Source organism: Populus nigra, chromosome 1 (genome assembly GCF_951802175.1).
Source record: "Populus nigra chromosome 1, ddPopNigr1.1, whole genome shotgun sequence".
Lineage (NCBI taxonomy): Eukaryota > Viridiplantae > Streptophyta > Magnoliopsida > Malpighiales > Salicaceae > Populus > Populus nigra.
Window position 1 is genome coordinate 18,558,808 of NC_084852.1, and position 18,845 is coordinate 18,577,652.

Below are 18,845 nucleotides of genomic sequence, written 5' to 3' on the forward strand. Positions count from 1 at the left end.
TGATGCTATAATAACAGGAAGTGTATTGTTGTCGCCAATGAATACATACTTCAAATTATCGGGCAAAGGTTTCAATTCTAACTCGGGTGCCTGTAAAATAGATGGCAAAAGCTTTTTATGTGAGAGTACTAAATCAACAAAGACATTACCATGGGGAACAGTTTGCAATGATTGCAAAGCCAATGCTGATTCGTGCACGTTTTGGGAAACACATATGTGCCTCTCCATCTCTTCTATCTCGGTAAAATCATAGCCATAGCTCAAAGCTACGCTTAATCCATCCTCACAATCAAAATCAAAAACTTGCTGCACACACTTATCAACTTGGTCATAGCATGTGATAGAATAAACATTGCTATAAGGATATTTCATTGCATCATGAAAATTAAATTCAATCTTTTCATCTCCTACTTCCATAGACAAAGTATCCTTACCACAATCTATCCTTGTATTGGCAGTTTTCAAGAATGGTCTCCCAAACAATATAGGAGTGCTGTTTGATGAATCACAAGAATCATGTTCCATATCAAGAATATAAAAGTCGCATGGAATGACCAAACTATCAATCTTAACTAGGACATCTTCTATCACACCAAGTGGGTAAACAAAACTACGATCCGCAAGTTGTATTACAATGCTAGTTTTATTCAAAGGCTCAAGACTAAGAGAATCATAAACATGTTTGGGCATAACACTAATGGATGCACCTAAATCGCATAAAGCTCTTTTAAAACTAGCATTACCAATAACACATGGGATAGTAAACGCACCTGGGTCTTTTTGTTTCAAAGGCAGATTCTTTTGAACAACGGCAGATACAACTTCACCCATACTTACCGTTTCATGACCTTTCAGTTTGAAAGCTCTCTTAGTAGTACACAACTCCTTCAAGAATTTTGCATACTTGGGAATTTGCTTGATAGCATCAAGCAAAGGAATGTTGAGTTCTACTTTCTTGAAAACCTCTAAAATCTCTTTTTCTTTGTCCTCTTTCTTTGACCTAGAAGAACTCACAGGAAAGGGTGGAATTGTTTTAAAACTGGAAGTCATTGATTGAGGACTTACCTTTAGAGTGTTGGTCGTGGTTTCAATTTGTGAAGGAGAAGGATGTTTCTTTTTTGTACTCAATTCAGTTTCTATCTCTTCTTCTTCCTCCATCTCAATTTGTTTCGACCTTTTCTCTTCAAGTTCTTTCCCACTTCGCAGCATGATCGCACTAACATTCTCTTTTGGATTCAATGCTTGGGAGGGCAATTTTCCATTCATTTGTGCTTCCAATTTCCCCACACTTGAAGCTACTTGCCCCATTTGCTTCTCCAAGTTGTGAATACTTGACCTTGTTTCCTGTTGAAAAGACATGACATTTTGTTGCAAGGTCACAGTGTTAGAAGCCAAAGTTTTCATCATCTCACGAAGATCATCACTAGATGACGAGCCCATAACATTGGAGTTTGTGAATGAAGGGGGTTGTCTTGCTTGATAATTCTGTTGGGGCTGAAATCCATGGGGATGGAATTGTCGGCCTTGATTGCCTTGTTGAGGCTGGTTCCCATACCATAGGTTGGGATGATCTCTCCATCCAGGATTGTACGTGTGGGAAAAAGGATCATACTTACGCTGAGGTTGTCCATTGAATGCTCCATCAACTGCATTAGCTTGTTCAATGTAATCTTCTTGCATTCTTGGGCACATATCTGAAGCATGTCCTTGTAAGGAGCATATGCTACAAACTTTCACCTGCTGTACATTGCCACAAGCCAAAGAACGCACAAGAGAAGTAAGATCATTAACTTTATTCTCAAGGTTAGAAATACTTATCTCATTTACTCGTTTATTTGCAAAGTCTCCACGAGTGCCAAACTGTTTCGAGTTGGCTGCCATGTTTGAGATCAATTGGCGTGCAGCCTCGGGTGTCTTATCTACCAATGCCCCTCCACTTGCAGCATCAATGATACTACGGTCAGTAGGCATCAATCCTTCATAGAAATATTGAATGAGCAGCTGATCGGGTATTTGATGATGAGGGCATTGAATGCACAGTTGCTCAAATCTTTCCCAATACTCGGAAAGTGTCTCTCCATGAGATTGTCGAATCCCACATATTTCTTTCCTTATGTTGGCAACTCGAGATGCTGGGAAATACTTCTCAAGGAAGATCTTCTTCATGCCATTCCACGTTCCAATTGAACCTGGGAGAATGGAGAAAAGCCATACCTTTGCTGCCCCTTTTAAAGAGAAAGGGAAAGCTTTCAACTTAACCTGTTCTTCATCAACTCCATTCGGTTTCATGCCAACGCAAACCATATGGAATTCCTTGAGATGAGTATGAGGATCTTCTCCTGCAAGACCATTGAAAGTTGGTAGCAAATGTATAAAACCAGATTTGAGCTCAAAGTTTACATTATTGTCGATGTTTATGCACAATGGCTGATTTTCCACGTTAGGAGCAGCAAGCTCCTTGAGTGTTTGTTGTCGTGCAACAGCCATGGTGTTAAAGCGAGCTTCCTTTCGTAACCTGCGTAAAGTTTTTTCTATTTCGAGATCCAAATGCACTTGAATTTGATTAGTAGAACGGGTTACTGGCATAAATCATCAAGAAAATTCAAAATAAACCAACCACACAAGAGATCGAAAACAATGCAAATTGTACGAAAATCATACGGTAGAAACCAAAAACTGCCTAAAAACCCTAGAAAACAGCGGAATTTGGCCTCGATAGGGTGGGGCTAGTGGTTTACCACTAGTCCTGTTTAGAACGTCGTTTCCCTTTAGGAAACAAATGGCCGATACCTAATTCCACCAAAAAATCTGTTTTGAACAGTACCGCAGCAAACAAAAATTCTGTTTTTTTTTTTCAGAAAAAGAAATAACAATCACAGCAAATAAAAATAATAGCACAAGAATCAACTAAAATTACTTCCCCGGCAACGGCGCCAAAATTTGTTGCGATGTCGCGGTCGCACAAATTAATTACCCTAGCTTCAAACACAACACACAAGATAGTATAGAGCAAGCAAGGGGTCGATCCCACGAGGAAGATTCAAGTCAGATTTTTATGCTAGATGATATGCAATTTGGGGGGGGGTTGGACGTTATCTAGGCTAAAGCAAAAGAAAACAGAAAACTATCAAACTAAATTTAATAAAATCAGAAAATTATCAAGAGAACAAACCTTGGTCACAAGCACACATCCACCTACAGAAATCAGAACTGATCATGGAAACGAAACATCAATTTATATTCTGAATATTTATCTCTTCTTAACATTGGTTAGTTAACGGATCCGCCGTATAACTAGCCCTAACCATCAAACAACCACAGTGTCCGCACTAGTAATTTAATTCAATGGCAGCCTTAAGAACTAGATAAGTTGATTAATCAAGAAAACATAACTGTCCGCAGTCTATGTTTGATTTGATTGAATGTTCTCCCTAAGATTAATAACGTAGATCCGCCACAATTATTAAACTCAGTTGCTTCACAAGTTCATATACCACAACTCCGGTTTTGATATCAAACTTAACAATAGATTGTCTACAATAATAACTTAGAGTCCGCTCTAGCAATTAAAATAAACAATCATAGGAAAAATAAGCATAGGAGAACAAACATATTCATCATATAAACTGAAAATAAAAGGTAAAATAAATCTCACAGTTCTTGAAATCCGAAGGTTTCCGTGTCCTTGCAACCAAGAAAAAGTGTTTAGCCTTGCATGTTTGTTGAACAACTAATCAAAAAGAAGAAAGAATGCATAATTTAGGGTTTCTTAGAGGAAGGGGGCGTTTTTCTCTCCTTGGCTGGCTGCTCCCCTTCTCTTCTCTCATTCTTTTTATATCCTAGGAAACCCTAGGTCTCTATTTTACAAAATAGTCCTCCATTAAGTAGACTGTTTACATTTAAGTACTTCAATAACTATTTTCCTAAAAAGGAGAAATAGCCTTGCATGAAATCTTCAAGCTTTGATTTAGAGGAGCTAAATTGCTGAAATAAAAACTTGGATATCGGTTTAAATGCTTCGGAATGTCATTTGGACTCGTTTCTTCACGAAACCTGTTTGCTGGCAGAATTCAGATGTCATCTTTGAAAAATCATATCTCCCTCATATGACATCGTTTTTGGATGCAATTTTGAGCGTTTATATAACTTTGAGTCATGAATCCAAAACAATTGAGTTTGTATCAATTGGACTTCTGTAGCTCCAGATATTCAAGTTGGAATGGCCAAAGGTCAACACTGGCAGATTGCGAGATTTGACTTTGAAGGCTGCGATTTCCATGCTCTTCCTTATTTTATTTTCTTGCCTTAGATGTCCAGAAAGGTATGGATGTTACCTTTTTAATTCCACTGGAATCACTTCTTTTCAACCTCTAGAGCTCACGCTCTGCACAAAACATCGACTGAAGGTCAAATCTGCCAATTATCTCCAATTTACTCCTTTTTGCATCTTTCATCCAAAAGTGCCTTCAAAACATAAAACAAAGAATATCAAGGCATTTTATATATAAAACATAGGCAAAACACTAGTTAAATGTGGGTGAAACTATTGAATAATATGGTTGCATCACTTAGCTGTTAGCACCATTGCTGCGGTCCCTTCTCAGTTCTCATACTTTGGCGATTCACTTACTTCTACATAACTTTCTACCTTCCCCTCTCAAACCTTGTTCTAATAGATTAGACATGGCTTGCAAGATTAGAACATGGTATGCGATACTTGTGCTACTGAAGTTGGTGTCATAATTGCAGGATTATTGTGCTCCTGCAGCTCCACAAGTGCCGTGTTTTTTTCATTTTCGGAGACTCTTTGGCAGATAATGGCAACAACAACAACCTTGCAACCGTTGCTAAAGCCAATTACCACCCGTTCGGCTTCGGTTTCCTTAACCAAACCACCACTGGAAGGTTTACTAACGGCCGAACCACGGTGGATGTTATAGGTCCTGCCTTCCTTACTCTGCTTAATTACTCATAATCACTTGCATTTTGGTTTGGAAATGCTGGTTCATGCGGCATGATTTTTATTTTTTTTGGGCATATTTTGGATGCTAATTAGATACTACATTCTGCCATGTGCAGGTGAACTTTTGGGCCTTGACAAAATTATTCCATCATTTGCAACTGCTAGAGGGAGGGACATACTAATTGGTGTTAATTATGCATCTGGTGGAGCAGGCATTCGTGATGAGACTGGAAAGCAACTGGTACCAAATTAATTATTCTGACTGCATTTATGCTGTGTTGTCAAAAGTTATTAACCCATATCGGCGCATTATTTGGTTCAAAGATCAAAGTAATGTCTAACATGTATTAAATAGGGTTAATTTAAAATAAATTTATATTTTTTAAAAAATAATTTTAAAATAATATTGTTTTAATTTTTTTTAAAATCAAGATCAAATCACATATTAATTTATTAAATTATTAAAGTTTAATCGAGTCCTCTCCCATCTAATTTTTCTTTTAAAACCCAACTTGAATCATGTCTCGATATTGCAAGTAGACAAATAATTGAATGCACAATAAATATTTCAAGGCCGGACAATAATTCAAGCTGATCATCATCTTGTTCTTTCCAGGGTGGTAGGATCAGCCTAAACAGGCAATTGCAAAATCACAAGTTACACTCTCGAGTTTGATTAAATTACTAGGAACTCGAGAGTCAGCAGCAAATTACCTCAACAAGTGCTTATATTATGTTGCCATGGGCAGTAATGACTACCCAAACAACTACTTTGTGCCTGGTTATTACAACACAAGCAGGCTATACACCCCTGAACAATTTGCCAAGGTCTTAATTGTTCAATATTATAAGCAATTAAAGGTAAGTTGTACTTAATCTTTTGTTTGTTTATTTATTTCTTGAATTCAAGTTGAAAATGAACATAATTTAATGTGTTTGTTGTTCATGGATTATATGATTTATAGCCAATATATATATATATATATATATATATATATATTGGTGAACAGAAGGCCATTTTTAACTCTTTTGTTCTTCTTTAATCTGTTCAGAGATTGTACCATCTTGGAGCAAGGAAAATTGCCTTGCCAGGACTTGGACCAGTCGGGAGCATTCCTTATGCATTCTCTAATATATGCCGCCACAACGTAGCCACCTGTGTAGCAAATATAAACAGTGCAGGCCAGGTTTTTGATGCCAGACTTGTGCTGCTTGTTGATCGACTCAATAGAGATTTGAAGGATGCACATTTCATATATCTGAACAATTCTGGGATGTCTTCTGGGGATCCTTCTGTTCTAGGTACGCCCTCCATCCTTAATGTGACGATCCATAATTATTTTTTATTCTTAAGGAGATGATTTGGTGTTAAAAGCTTTTTGCCTCTTTTTTTTTTATATATTGTTCAAATCTTGAAACCATCATTCAAAAAACTCATTAAATAATTATAAATTCATAAAACCGATACAAAAGATGCATTTTTAAAATCGTCTAGAAAGAAAAATAATAAATCTCGAGACAAACTTAAAAATTTTTTTGATCTCGAGACAGACTTGAGAAAACCTTTATCATTAATTTAAAAATTTATTTCTCACATGAGAAATAACATTAGACTAGAATATTGGATCATACTTTGTAGTGAGTTAATATTTTTTTTTAAATATAAAAAATATTAAAAATATTTTAATAATATTATTAAACTTAATCAAAGAGATTGAGTTTTAAACCTCTACTCAACTCTTTACCAGATCCAAAATATCTGGGTTTGGCAGCCATGTCAGACCCTAACATGATTGCTAAACCTAATAGCTTGGGCCTGACGTAGTTACTAAACTCAGGTATGGATTTAATATTGTTGTCACATGCATCCCTAAAATTTAATCATTTTTTTTATTAGTCTCTAATTTTAGTGAAAAAATCATTTATAAAATTGTAAAAATTAAAATAGTAAAAAAGATAATAAATCTTTTACATATATAATATTTTTTTTTCTACAACATAATATATTAATTCAAAAATTTTCTTTTATGATCATATATTTTAATTTTTTATATATATTAATAATTATAATGTAGAATAAACTTTCATGGTTCTTGGTTCTTGTAATGGTACCGCTGGGATGAATATTAATTAGAGGCTACCAGGGGAGGCTACCAGGGGAGGCTAGGAAGCAGAGGGCAGTTTCTAAGTTTCTTTCTCCCTTTTTTTTTTTTTTGTTAGGTTTCTCTTGTAATGATCCACGCATACTTGCGGTTAAAGACCAACCGGTTACTAGTTTAACCCGATAACTGGGTCAGGTTGGCTGGATCTAAACTTTGATAAATAGATCATACAACAACATCTTAAATTAAAAAAAAAACATGAACCCTTTAAAAAAATATCCAACAGTTAGATGGAAACATAAAATTAATATTTTCTTCCACAATATATATAAAAAAATAGTTTATTTTTGAAGACTTGAAATAAATTATATAGAAGTCAACATTTTTTTCATTCTTTTCTCTTTAAATGTAATAAATTTATAAAATAAGTTATACAAACAAAATAGAGTTTGCATTTAAGTTCTATTACATATAAATGAAAAATCTTGCTTGAATGAGACAATGTTTGTTTTCGCTATCCAATCATGTTTTCTAAAATTTTTAATTTTTTTGACCTAAACGCTTAGATTTAGCATTTTTACCATACCCACGTACCTTGGGTCTAGAAGGCTTGGTAAAGACCCCAACAACTTAGATCTTGCAGCAATGTTAGACCCAAGGTTTCTAGGTCTGACAACAATGTTTTAGACACATGCTTAGGTTTGACAATCATACCAGACTCTAACATGGTTGTTAGACCCAAGGTTCCTAAGTCTGACAGTAATGCCAGACACACACCTAAATTTGACAACCATGTCAGACCTTAACATGGTTGTCAGACCCAAGTAACTTGGGCCTGACAGGCCTAGGCACGCGAGTCTAGCATGGTTGTTATACTCAGGCGCTTGGGTGTAGACCCAAATGACTTGGGTCTGACATGTTTGCCACACTTAAGAGCCTTAGGTCTGGTAGGCGTGGTTGAGACCTAAACACCCTAGGCCATGTTAACCCGTCAAATCGGGAATCCATATTATGAAAGTCTGATAACTAGATAAAAAAAATTTAATATTAACAAACTAAATTAAAAAATCATTAAAAGAAAAAAACACAAAGAAAAAAGAAAAAAAATAAACCTTAAAGGCATAAAAAATATAAAAAATAAAAAATAAAAAAAGACTGCTCAGCGTTTCACTGTGGACTGCACAGTGAAACACTGAGCAGTTTTAGTATATGTTCTAATTAACAAATACTTTAAAAGGCCTGGGGAAACTATTCTTACATGTTTTTTTTGTTGTTTTTTTTTCCCTTTTTTGTTGTCTTTCTCCACATTTTTTTTTGTTTTCTCCCTTTTTTTCGGGTTTTACAATTATTTTTTTGTGTTTTTTTTAAATTATCTTTGTTAATTTTTTTTAATATTAAACCGGTTAAAAATTTATTTCTATAGTTTTGTTTTTTAAAAAATATTATGGATTACTACAATGTTTCCCTACATGGTTTTTTTTTTGAATTTTTTTAGAACACATTCATGTCATTATGAGTTCCAGGACCAAATTGACAATAGGCATAAATTTGAGGGATGTCAGTGTAGGTTAGCCCAAAGAACTTGATAGTTACACCGTGGAGGTAGCCCAACAGCAAAGCGGAAGAGAAAATGCCAAGCACTCTCAGAATAAAAGTCTCAGCAAATGGCTGAAGGAGAGTCGAACACAGATAGCCAATATCTTCTGTTAAGTCATGTACTGCTTCTTTGGAGATATTTATTAACAAATACTTTAAAATGCGTGGGGAAACTATTACTGTAGCTTTTTTAAAATGTTTTTTTTACTGTAGCTTTTTTAAAATGTTTTTTTTTGTTTTTTTATTTTATTTTTCTCCACAATTTATTTTTGTTTTCCCTTTTTTTTTCGAGTTTTACACGTTTTTTTTTCAAAATTATCTTTGGTAATTTTTTTTTTTAATATTGAACTGGTTAAAAATTTAGTTTTGTAGTTAAAAAAAACATTATGGATTACTACAATGTTTCCCTACATGAGTTTTTTTTTCTTTTTTTATGAATTTTTTTCTTACTTTTTTAAAAAGATCTTTGTTGATTTTATTTTTTTCATGTTAAACTGGTTGAGAATTTTGCTTCGTAGTTTGTTTCTTTAAAACACTGTGGATTGTTACAATGTTTCCCTATATAGTTTTTGTTTTGCTACAGTGTTTCCCTACATGTTTTTTTTCAAATTTATTTTTGTTGAATTTTTTTAATATTGAGCTGGTTGAGAATTTAGCTTTAACTTTCTCTACATGTTTTTTTTTCTATTTTTTTCCATTTTTTTTGTTTTTTTTTTCAAAATTGTTTTTGTTGATTTTATTTTTTTAATATGGAGTTGATTGAAAATTTAGCTTTGTATTTTTTTTCTTAGATTACTATAGTGTTTCCCCACATGTTTTTTTTAAGATTTTTTTTCCATAATTGTCTGTTAATTTTATTTTTTTCATATTGAGCTGGTTGAGAATTTAGCTTCGTAATTTTTTTTAAAACACTATGGATTGTTACAGTATTCCTCCACATGATTTTTTTGTTATGATTTTTTTCAAAATTATCTTTATCAATTTTATTATTTTTATATTGAGTTAGTTAAGAATTACAACTGTAAATTTTCTCATGAAATACTATAAATTGCTACGGTGTTTCTTTGCATAGTTTTTTTCCTTTTGTTTTTTTTATTATGATTTTTTTTAAAATTTTCTTTGTTTATTTAATTTTTTAAATATTAAACTGGTTAAAAATTTAGCTTAAAACATTATAGATTGTAACACTTTTTCTTCATATAATTGTTTTTTTATTTTTTCCACAAATCTACAACAACACACAAGCATGCCAGAAGCCCATGCGGGCATGGCATCTAGTTTAATTCTATACAAAGTGAAATTAGCTTCTGTTGGAAGATTGCAACGTTGACTAAGTTATTTTATAAGCATATCATTACATGCTAGAATCATTATTGATTAATCAAGATAATGATCCTGGGCTGATGTAGATGATGAATCAATCCATGGTCCATCTGACGAACGCACGAGGGACTGACTTTCACTGATGTTTCTGAATGAAGATTGATCAGGCTTGTGTTTATAACCCTTGAACCTCGATGGATCACCGAATGTACTTGGATCCATGACTAATTCCTGGACATCACCCTTTCCTTCAAGCATTTTTACTACTGCAGACATTTTAGGCCTAAGTGCTGGAGATTGGTTTGTGCATAGCAGTGCTACTTGAATCATTCTAACAGCCTCTTTCTTGTCGAATCCGGACCCTAATGTTGGATCAACCAACTCCATTATGTCTCCATTTTGTTGTAAATTCAGAGCCTGAAATAAACCAAAAGGAAAAAAGTAACTAGGTGACTGAACATGAACAAACAGACAACAGAAAACAAACATGTAGTGGTTGTTATGCTATCTCATGTTCGCAAAAAGTTCGGACTTGATTAGACGAGAATGTATGGAATTTAGCAGTTAACTTATATTAAGCTGGTTGTAAAAAGTATGCTGTCTTCGAAGATACAATATGATATTCAGTTTCAGTTTTTTAAAAATACACACACACACACACACACACACACACACACATATAGTCTTAAAGTAGTCTACCCTAGTCTGTTGTGGAGCTTGTATTGCCTGCACAGAATAAATGGAACTTATACAACTTACCCAATCTAGGAGGCATACAAAATCTTCATCATGTCGAAATCTCATGTTGTTCATCCCAGCAACAATTTCCAATGCAACAACACCAAAACTGTAAACATCTGCCTTATAGGTCAAGTAACCATATAATGCATATTCTGGTGCCATGTATCCCCTGCACGGGAAAAAATAACTCAATGAACTTAGCTTCACTAAAACAAGTAAAAAAAAAATGCTAAATTTAAGTAATTCATTCATAGTGGTACTGAGTTTGTCAGTAAATATGCCCATCTATATCGTAATTATTGTATTCTGATCAAGGTCAACATTAGTCAAATATTAGTTTTGTTTAACCAAACTACTTGAAAAAGAAAGCTGCAGTGATACTGGAGATATGCACAAACACTAGCTGAAGAGCGAAACGGGGAGATATCAGATACTCACATAGTTCCAGCAACTCTGGTGGTGATATGGGTATTGTCCTCCTCGTCAAGCTTTGCCATGCCAAAATCAGAAATTTTGGCATTCATATCCCCATCAAGGAGGACATTTGTAGCTTTTATGTCTCTATGAACAATTTTTAGAGTGGATTCCTCATGCAGGAAAGCTAGACCTTTTGCTATACCAACACAAATCCTCTGCCTAGTATGCCAGTCTAGCTTTCTCTGGTCTTCCTTTTTGCCTGTAATCAGTATGCATAGCCCAACCAATCAAGCTTTGTACCTTAATTCTTTCTGTTATCCATTCACAGTGCTTTAGTTTCTTAAATCAATTTATAAACGATACTTCAAGGAAATGAGCATGGCGTACCGTACAAAACATGTGCAAGGCTATTGTTTTCCATGTATTCATATACCAGTAACAATTGCTTCCCCTCAATGCAGCATCCATACAATCTAACAAGATTTGGGTGTTGCAAAGCAGAAATCATTCCTATTTCATTCACAAATTCACGATTTCCCTGCTTTGATTTGGCAGAAAGCTGCTTAACTGCAATTATAGTACCATCTGATAGCACTCCCTGAAACGAGAAGAAATTTTGGATAAATAAGGAAATGGATTCACTCAGGTCATTCTTCAATGTTATGAAGTGTAAGAAAAAAGAAAATACTTGATAAGTAGAAAGATGAAAGAAAAAGTTGCGCTATACTTTGTAGACACTTCCAAAACCACCTTCTCCAAGTTTGTTTTCTGGATCAAAGTCATTTGTTGCAGCTTTGATTTGTCTGAAGGTGAAGATACCAGTTACCAGATCTAACCCAACTAGTTCTGCCCAAGGAACAAAGAGGGTAAGTTGTGATGCACAAATGATTCATCAGGAAAAAACTAACTTGTAAAAATACATGTCACTCATGGAGAAAAGATCTCAGCCTTGCACCACACTAGTATAAATCTGAGAGACCAAAAATGATACATTTCAGATTTTAGACATGCCTACTTCTCCTTCCTAGCATCTTAACATGAGCCATCCTACTACATGAAAAAAGACAAGCATGTGACAAAAAACCTTATATGATGAACAAATTAGGTCACACAATCATCACCGTGAAAGGGAAGAAACAAATACTTTTTGCAATCCTACAGTACACAGACTTGAGGTTGCTAATTTTCATTTTTTAAAGTATGTATTAATAGGAACAATAGAACTCGCAGATCGAAAGAATGTTTATACAGTACCCGGATCCTTTGATTTCTTTCCTCCAAGATAACCTTTCCACCAAAGAGTGAATAGAAGCACGAAAATGAAGAACAATGGCAAAACCACAGCACCAGCAACAATGAGTCCCTTCCTCTTGCCTTTATTAGGAGGCTTGAATTCTACGCAGAAATTGAAACAGAAACAGCAATTAAAGTCAGATTATAGAGTTATTCATTTCTATCCGCTTCATTAGACATCAACCTACTCCATGCAACATTGAAGTGTATATCAAAATTTCAGATATAAAAGGTATGACTTACGAGATTCTATATCAATGGCTGATATTAAAGGACCATATATTCCAATTTTTGGTGATGTTGTCGTCCCTTTCCCAGCCCAATGAAGGCGGATCTCTAAAGCTCTATCCGTAACTAATGCTGTAGAATTATGAATGTATACCTTATCTACCCCTTGTGCTGCCTTTACAATATCAAAATCCTTTAACACAACTATGTCCTGCAAGAACAATTCTTCAATCAATTCATCTCTTATTACATAAGGAATAAATATGTGATCTTTAATACCTGAATATAAACGTCAAATATCCTTCTTCCAAGACCATAGAAGGATTTGTTGTCCCTCATTACTATTTCTGCAAAGTGAAGCTTCACAGTGTAATTCCCATTTACTAGACAGTGCACGTGGTATGTGAGAGACAAAGGAGTGAGGCGTGCATTTGTGTACAGTTGAGAGTTGCTCATTCTGAGTATGGACTTATTTTGTGCCATGTAGTCATCTGCAGTAGGACGAACATCCCAAACATGTCCTGTGGTACTTAATTGCCAAACCTCTCTTTTTGGTACATATTTTGTTGCACCTCCAGGCTCATCATCTGCTTCATAGATGGTATTTCCGATGGTGGTTTCTGGTCCACCACAATTTATGTGCACTGAGTATTGGTCTACACAGAATTGTGAAAATGTTGATGGTTATCAATGAGCATTGAGAACACAAGAAACAAATGTAATTTACTTCGGGATATCCAACTGAACATAAAACGTCATAGCATTACAAAACAAAGAAGAACATATACCATAATTTTGATGAAAAACCATAAGTACCTTTTGAACAAGAATCAGTCAGGCATTCAACAGGTTTCCTGGACAGATTGGCAAGAGAGAACCGTCAGCTTATCTTAAAAAACAGAAACTGAAAAAGAGGAGAAAATGAAATGACATCTTATTGGAGTAGAAGCTTACGAGTAGTTCCCTCCCCAGGAACTTTTGAACAAATTCCTGCCAAACCAACACAGAAGTTAATTTTGAATGCAGACACAGAGGAAGCTGATATTCCCCAATTATAGGAAAGACAAGGAAAAAGAAGTCAAACTTACAGTGTTTCTTTACAATTAGTTGGCGAAGGGATTTCAGTGAAATTGTTGTAAGATAGATCGAATTCACTGCATGCAAAGACAGCTTCTTTCAACATTCAGACAACTTTGCACAAATTTTTAGAATACTTGATAAGTTATTGACATAAACTTTAAAGATATTGAAATTGGATATAGCTTGATTATTCTTCAAAATCTAGGACTATTCTTAAGCTACAGACCAATCATTAATCCTTCAAAACTATAAAAATAATCACTTTATGCTCTTACACGACAAGGGCAAACTCAAGTTGCCGGTAAAAGTCAATCATTTTAGTCATTCATATGACATGGTCGAGTGGATGGATAAAGAATTCCATAATTCTCTGTATTATGCATGCATTAAAGGTTTTTTTATATATATAAAAGTACACGTTTCCTAGGAAAGAATAATAAATATATTATGAACTGAAATTTCTAACATAATTCATATAGAAATTAAGAAAAATAGCATACTAGCGAGTATTTCTGCTCTCAATCCAGGTTGGGATGGATCCAGAAAGCATGTTCCTTGTAAGATACCTACACAACAAGCAAAAATTATCATTCAAATGAATATCTATCCATGACTACTGTTGCCAAATCCTGTCCTGAGAATGGAAAACAATTTTGAAGCTTAGTTGATGGCTTGGGACAATAAGAATATCCTATCAGACACATAAACTACACAAGATGATCATATGAATTATCGTATACACTAAATATCAAATCTGAGCTAGTTTAACATACTTAAGTAGAGAACTTGCTGCTGGATTTGGGTTGCAAACTAACAAAAGATGACTACTGAAGAAAGCCACCCTCGTGAATCTAGAATACTTACATTTTCTCCAAGCTTACTAGGGAATCATAATTTGTTGGAAGATCACCTTTCAATCTGTTGAAACTGAGATCCCTGTAACCAGAAAGAAAAGGAAGCACAGATTATTTGTAACACTACATTATGGAAATTGCTTGAAAAAAGGTACAAATAATAACTAATTAGCAATCTAAAGTAAGCTGCTCTAAGTATGCTTGGAATTCATATTACAATATTCGTGTGGAAGAATGACAAAATTGACAATAAGGGTTAGGGTAGATTACAAAACTTTCAGTCGTGTCATTGTTGTCAAGTATGGGGGAAAAGATCCTGACAAGTTGCAGTTGCTTAACATCCTGCATCATACATATCTTTCATGTAAGCTAAATACTGCATTGTAAATATCCTGATATGACCGCATCAATAGCGAGAATGACTCACAAATAGGTCATGCCTTCCATAGGTTCTATGTTTGGAAACTCTGAACCATCTCCAAGCAAGTTACTGATTCTTCTGAGAAATAATAACCACACATAAATGTGAGATGTCTATGTTTTTATAGAAGAAGCTTTTGCATCTGTAAAAGAATACAAGATTACATATTAACTAAGACCAATGAACACAACTTACAGTTCAGTTATACCAGTCAAGAGAGAAATGTTTGAAGGAATCGGACCTGAGAAACCACCAGCTTGGATCTCTCTGTTAATATAAAATTGGAGGTTGATTAGTTTCTGCTTCCACAGCTGCAATGATAAGATTTAGAATTTGTGGTGGAAAGAAGCACATACAATTTATCAAGTTGTTTCCAGCTTTGAATAAAATCAGGTATTCTTCCAATGAAGTTATTACTGCTAAGCCTACTGCACTTGCCCAACACCGAAGACAATGAAGAAACTTAGAGACTCAAGTGATGAAACTGTTATCAAATTCCAAAACCATAAGTTATAAGAACCTACAGTTCCTTTAATTTAGTCAAATTAGCAAGGGCCAGGGGTAGCTCTCCAGTGAGATTGTTGGCACTAAGAGTGCTGCAATAACAAAAATTGATGTCAACTTAGTTCAACTGCATTCATCACATGAAATTTACCATTCAATAACCAGATATGGATTTCTAAGATAAAAGGTTGATTGGACTGACATATTCTCCAGGTTAGTCAAGTTTCCAAGTTCAGGGGGAACTGTTCCTGAAAACATATTGTTCTGAATGTTCCTGCATGAAAGCAGGCCCTCAATATTACCACTGGCTAAACATTTGAACAGCTTCAAAATGAAAAGGAGACAAGAAACTGATGAATACAAAACGCATACAAGTATCTAAGTGTGGTAATCCTTCCCAGGTAACTAGGAATTGGTCCAGTTAAGTGGTTCACGGCAACAGACCTGCAGCATATGCAATCAATTAATTCAGAAGGCTAAGCAATTCATTAGCAGAAAAAAACATGAAAATGCATCAATTTCTTACAATATTTCCAACTTCGTACTAGCCCATTCCTGTGGTATGGTACCACTCAGGTAGTTGGCCCACAGATCACTGCAAGGTAGATAGAATCTCTAATTGAATTGAATCATATGTTCAGAATTCATAATTGCAAAAATTTAAAGATGTAGTAATTGAAAGCACTTCTTACAGATTCTTAAGGTAAGGTAATTTCACAATAGATTTTGGGAGACTACCGGCAAGATCTTGCCCTTTGAGAAATCTGCTTTGCAAGAACACTTGGACCCATCAATTCCTCATTAAAAGGTAAAAATCCCAAACTTCAAACATTGCAAATCAACTTTCTACAAAAAAGAATATACAAAATAATAGACAATTAATAGACCCAAAATCTTTTGACACCTAGCAGTACTCACCTTCTCTTTAATTGATTCTAAAGCCTAAAAGCTTAAAAAGTTAAATCAAATCTTAGATAAACATCATTTCTTTGCAATAAACTAAATTCTTAGCATGATCATTGTTTCTTCACAATTTCATCTGAATTTCCCAACTTCACCTCAATCTTGCTTCATCCATCAGCTAAACCAACAATATCACAAACTTTTACAAACTAATTCAAAAGGGTTCTGGCCTTTCAGCTAGCTACCATCACAACTTTGGTGAAATCCCAAGAAAATAGACAATCCTAGGCTAAAAATTCAGCTATCTACAACGCTGCTGATAAAGATACTGTCTTGTTCCTAACTCTGCCATATCCACACATAGATGCTACGAAGTTAATCAACTAAAAAGGGGAAAAAAAGCATGGACTATTAAGAGAAGAAATATACATGGCAACAATGTGGCACACACCCCCAGGAAATGAGCAATCGCAAACAACTTTATTATCAAACATTGGCCTTTGAGATGAAGTTGGTGTTACCCAGCTTGTCTCATTACTGCATGGATCCACATTATTATTCCAGTCCCTCTTCCCTACTTGTGTTGCTATTTCAAGTAAAGCAATCGCTGCAGGGAAAAAAATACCCCTTCTATGTCTGAGTTAGTAAAAAATTAGAAGGTCGATGATACCTTTACAAAATTAAACATACACAGGTACCTTCATCAGAAGCAAGAAGCCCAGCTTGTGCCTCCAGTTTTATTGCTTTCATGCAAAAAGTTAGTAGCATAAGCAAAAGGAAGCTAAAGGTCATCCTCAAAATATCAGAAACAGCAGCAGCCATCTTCTTTCTCTGCAATGAACTTGCTATCTCCTACTTGATTGCCTTAAACCTTGATAGGCTCTCTGAAGATGACTTTTCAACGTACTGTAAGAGTCAAGCATACATGCACTGGATCAGATAACAATAAGAAAAAACAAGTCCAGAAGTAATCGTTTGTTCGTACCAAGACACATGGCCCTTTCCTTTTTTAGAGCATCTCCCTTGAAGATCGTAAATGAAAAGCAAAAATAAAAAACAAACAAAAAATTGACTTTTCAATATTTATTTTATATATATATATATATATATATATATATATTAAGGGGGTGCTTAATAAAATAAAATATCACTTTACTTTTTTTTTAGAAAAATATTATTCTTACTTATCTTGTAAAAATATCAAAATAATAATAATTATAATAATGTTTTTTTACTTGTTTTTTTTTTAATATATCTATAAAATTATTTTAATTTTAAGACGATGGTGCGGGTTTGATAAATTTATTTAAATTTGAATTTATTCGAGTTATTTATTTTTTTATTAATTAAATATTTTTTTTAATTTTAGTTTTTAATATTAAATTAATATAAAATCATCATATAGCAGATATGACCCACGGTCATATCATGATCCAAACGAGTCACACTTTTTTTCACCTTCAAATTTGCGACTCAGTAACCTCGCCTTCAACTCAAGATATTTAGAAGAAGAAAAAGAAGATTTTCTCTTAGTTTATCTATTCCCAATGGGTCAAAGCGATAACTTGTGAAGGCTTTCGGTTTGCAAGTGGGAATTTGATTGTTAGGTTCCATGAAAGTTTTCAGTGATGGTGGGCTGTAAAGGTTATTTTAAGTATAAAAGTCAAGGCACGTTACGCGCAAATCACCTAATCTTGTTTTTTATAATAATATAAATAATATAAAGATTAAATAAATTTTTTATAGGAATTGTTTCTGCACGCCACCTAAAAAGTGAAATTAGCTTGGAGGAATGGAAGATATATGGAACGAAATAAATTGTTACAATTTTCCGGTAAGATATCTTTTTGTAACCAAATTAAAAACTATCTCTAATTAAAATTATTTTTTTAATTAATATTAATTATAAAAATCAAATGAAATATCCTATTATTTACATCAAAAAAGCAACCATAATAAATAACTTTTCATCATATTTTTTTTATACAAATGTACCATTAATACTAATAAGTAGTCTACAGTACTTAGAACTTTTATTATAAGGTTTAAATGATAAAAAAAAAATTTTTAAAATTATTATACTATTATCAAGATTTTCTTTGTGCGTCCAATCAACAACTATTCCAGGATTTAATTTATTTATTATCAACAACAACATAGATAATTTTTCAAAAAAAACTTATCATATGAACCAAAAAAAATACCCAAACTCTTAATTTACCATGCTAATTTTTTTTTAAATCCATTATGGTCCAATGCTCTTAGATCAAGGATGAACCTGGAAACTAATCTGGTTTGTCCTTTTATTATTATTATTATAATTTAAATGTTTATAATTATATTATTTATCTATTTTTTTAAAAGCAACCATGAAATTATTTTAAAACTTATCCATAGATTGCCATATAATATTAAAAACT

The 18,845-nt window shown here is 33.9% G+C and overlaps 1 protein-coding gene and 1 pseudogene across 6 annotated transcripts; one reads left to right on the top strand and one right to left on the bottom strand.

Annotated features, from left to right (window-relative positions):
- The first annotated feature begins 4,683 nt into the window (after positions 1 to 4,683).
- On the top strand, positions 4,684 to 6,788 carry LOC133672510 (GDSL esterase/lipase At1g29670-like; annotated as a pseudogene).
- A 3,061-nt stretch (positions 6,789 to 9,849) lies between these two features.
- LOC133676497 (probable LRR receptor-like serine/threonine-protein kinase At1g07650) lies at positions 9,850 to 17,494 on the bottom strand. 6 transcript variants are annotated; one of them, XM_062098176.1, is made up of 25 exons: positions 17,411 to 17,494; positions 17,124 to 17,331; positions 16,855 to 17,032; positions 16,215 to 16,286; positions 16,049 to 16,117; positions 15,895 to 15,966; positions 15,725 to 15,796; positions 15,543 to 15,614; positions 15,375 to 15,446; positions 15,214 to 15,285; positions 15,025 to 15,096; positions 14,868 to 14,939; positions 14,608 to 14,679; positions 14,244 to 14,309; positions 13,752 to 13,817; positions 13,618 to 13,653; positions 13,480 to 13,517; positions 12,943 to 13,319; positions 12,679 to 12,874; positions 12,397 to 12,537; positions 11,870 to 11,988; positions 11,530 to 11,740; positions 11,164 to 11,401; positions 10,744 to 10,894; positions 9,850 to 10,401 (listed from the first exon to the last, which is right to left on the bottom strand). In XM_062098176.1, the coding sequence occupies exons 2-25, from the start codon at positions 17,245 to 17,247 to the stop codon at positions 10,039 to 10,041; spliced, it is 3,021 nt and encodes a 1,006-aa protein (XP_061954160.1). In that variant the 5' UTR covers positions 17,248 to 17,331; positions 17,411 to 17,494; the 3' UTR covers positions 9,850 to 10,038. The 6 variants fall into 6 exon arrangements, with proteins under 6 accessions (XP_061954160.1, XP_061954156.1, XP_061954177.1 ...); XM_062098172.1 differs by lacking the exon at positions 17,411 to 17,494 and having other exon boundaries at positions 17,124 to 17,404; XM_062098193.1 differs by lacking the exons at positions 17,124 to 17,331; positions 17,411 to 17,494 and having other exon boundaries at positions 16,877 to 17,014.
- Between the last annotated feature and the right edge of the window lie 1,351 nt (positions 17,495 to 18,845).

Coding starts and splice junctions, on each gene's coding strand:
- LOC133676497 (XM_062098176.1), bottom strand. CDS start 17,247: ATGGCTGCTGCTGTTTCTGATATTTTGAGGATGACCTTTAGCTTCCTT. Junction 13,320..13,479: donor GACTGATTCTTGTTCAAAAG/GTACTTATGGTT, acceptor AATTCTGTGTAG/ACCAATACTCAGTGCACATA. Junction 12,875..12,942: donor TATTTGACGTTTATATTCAG/GTATTAAAGATC, acceptor TTGTTCTTGCAG/GACATAGTTGTGTTAAAGGA.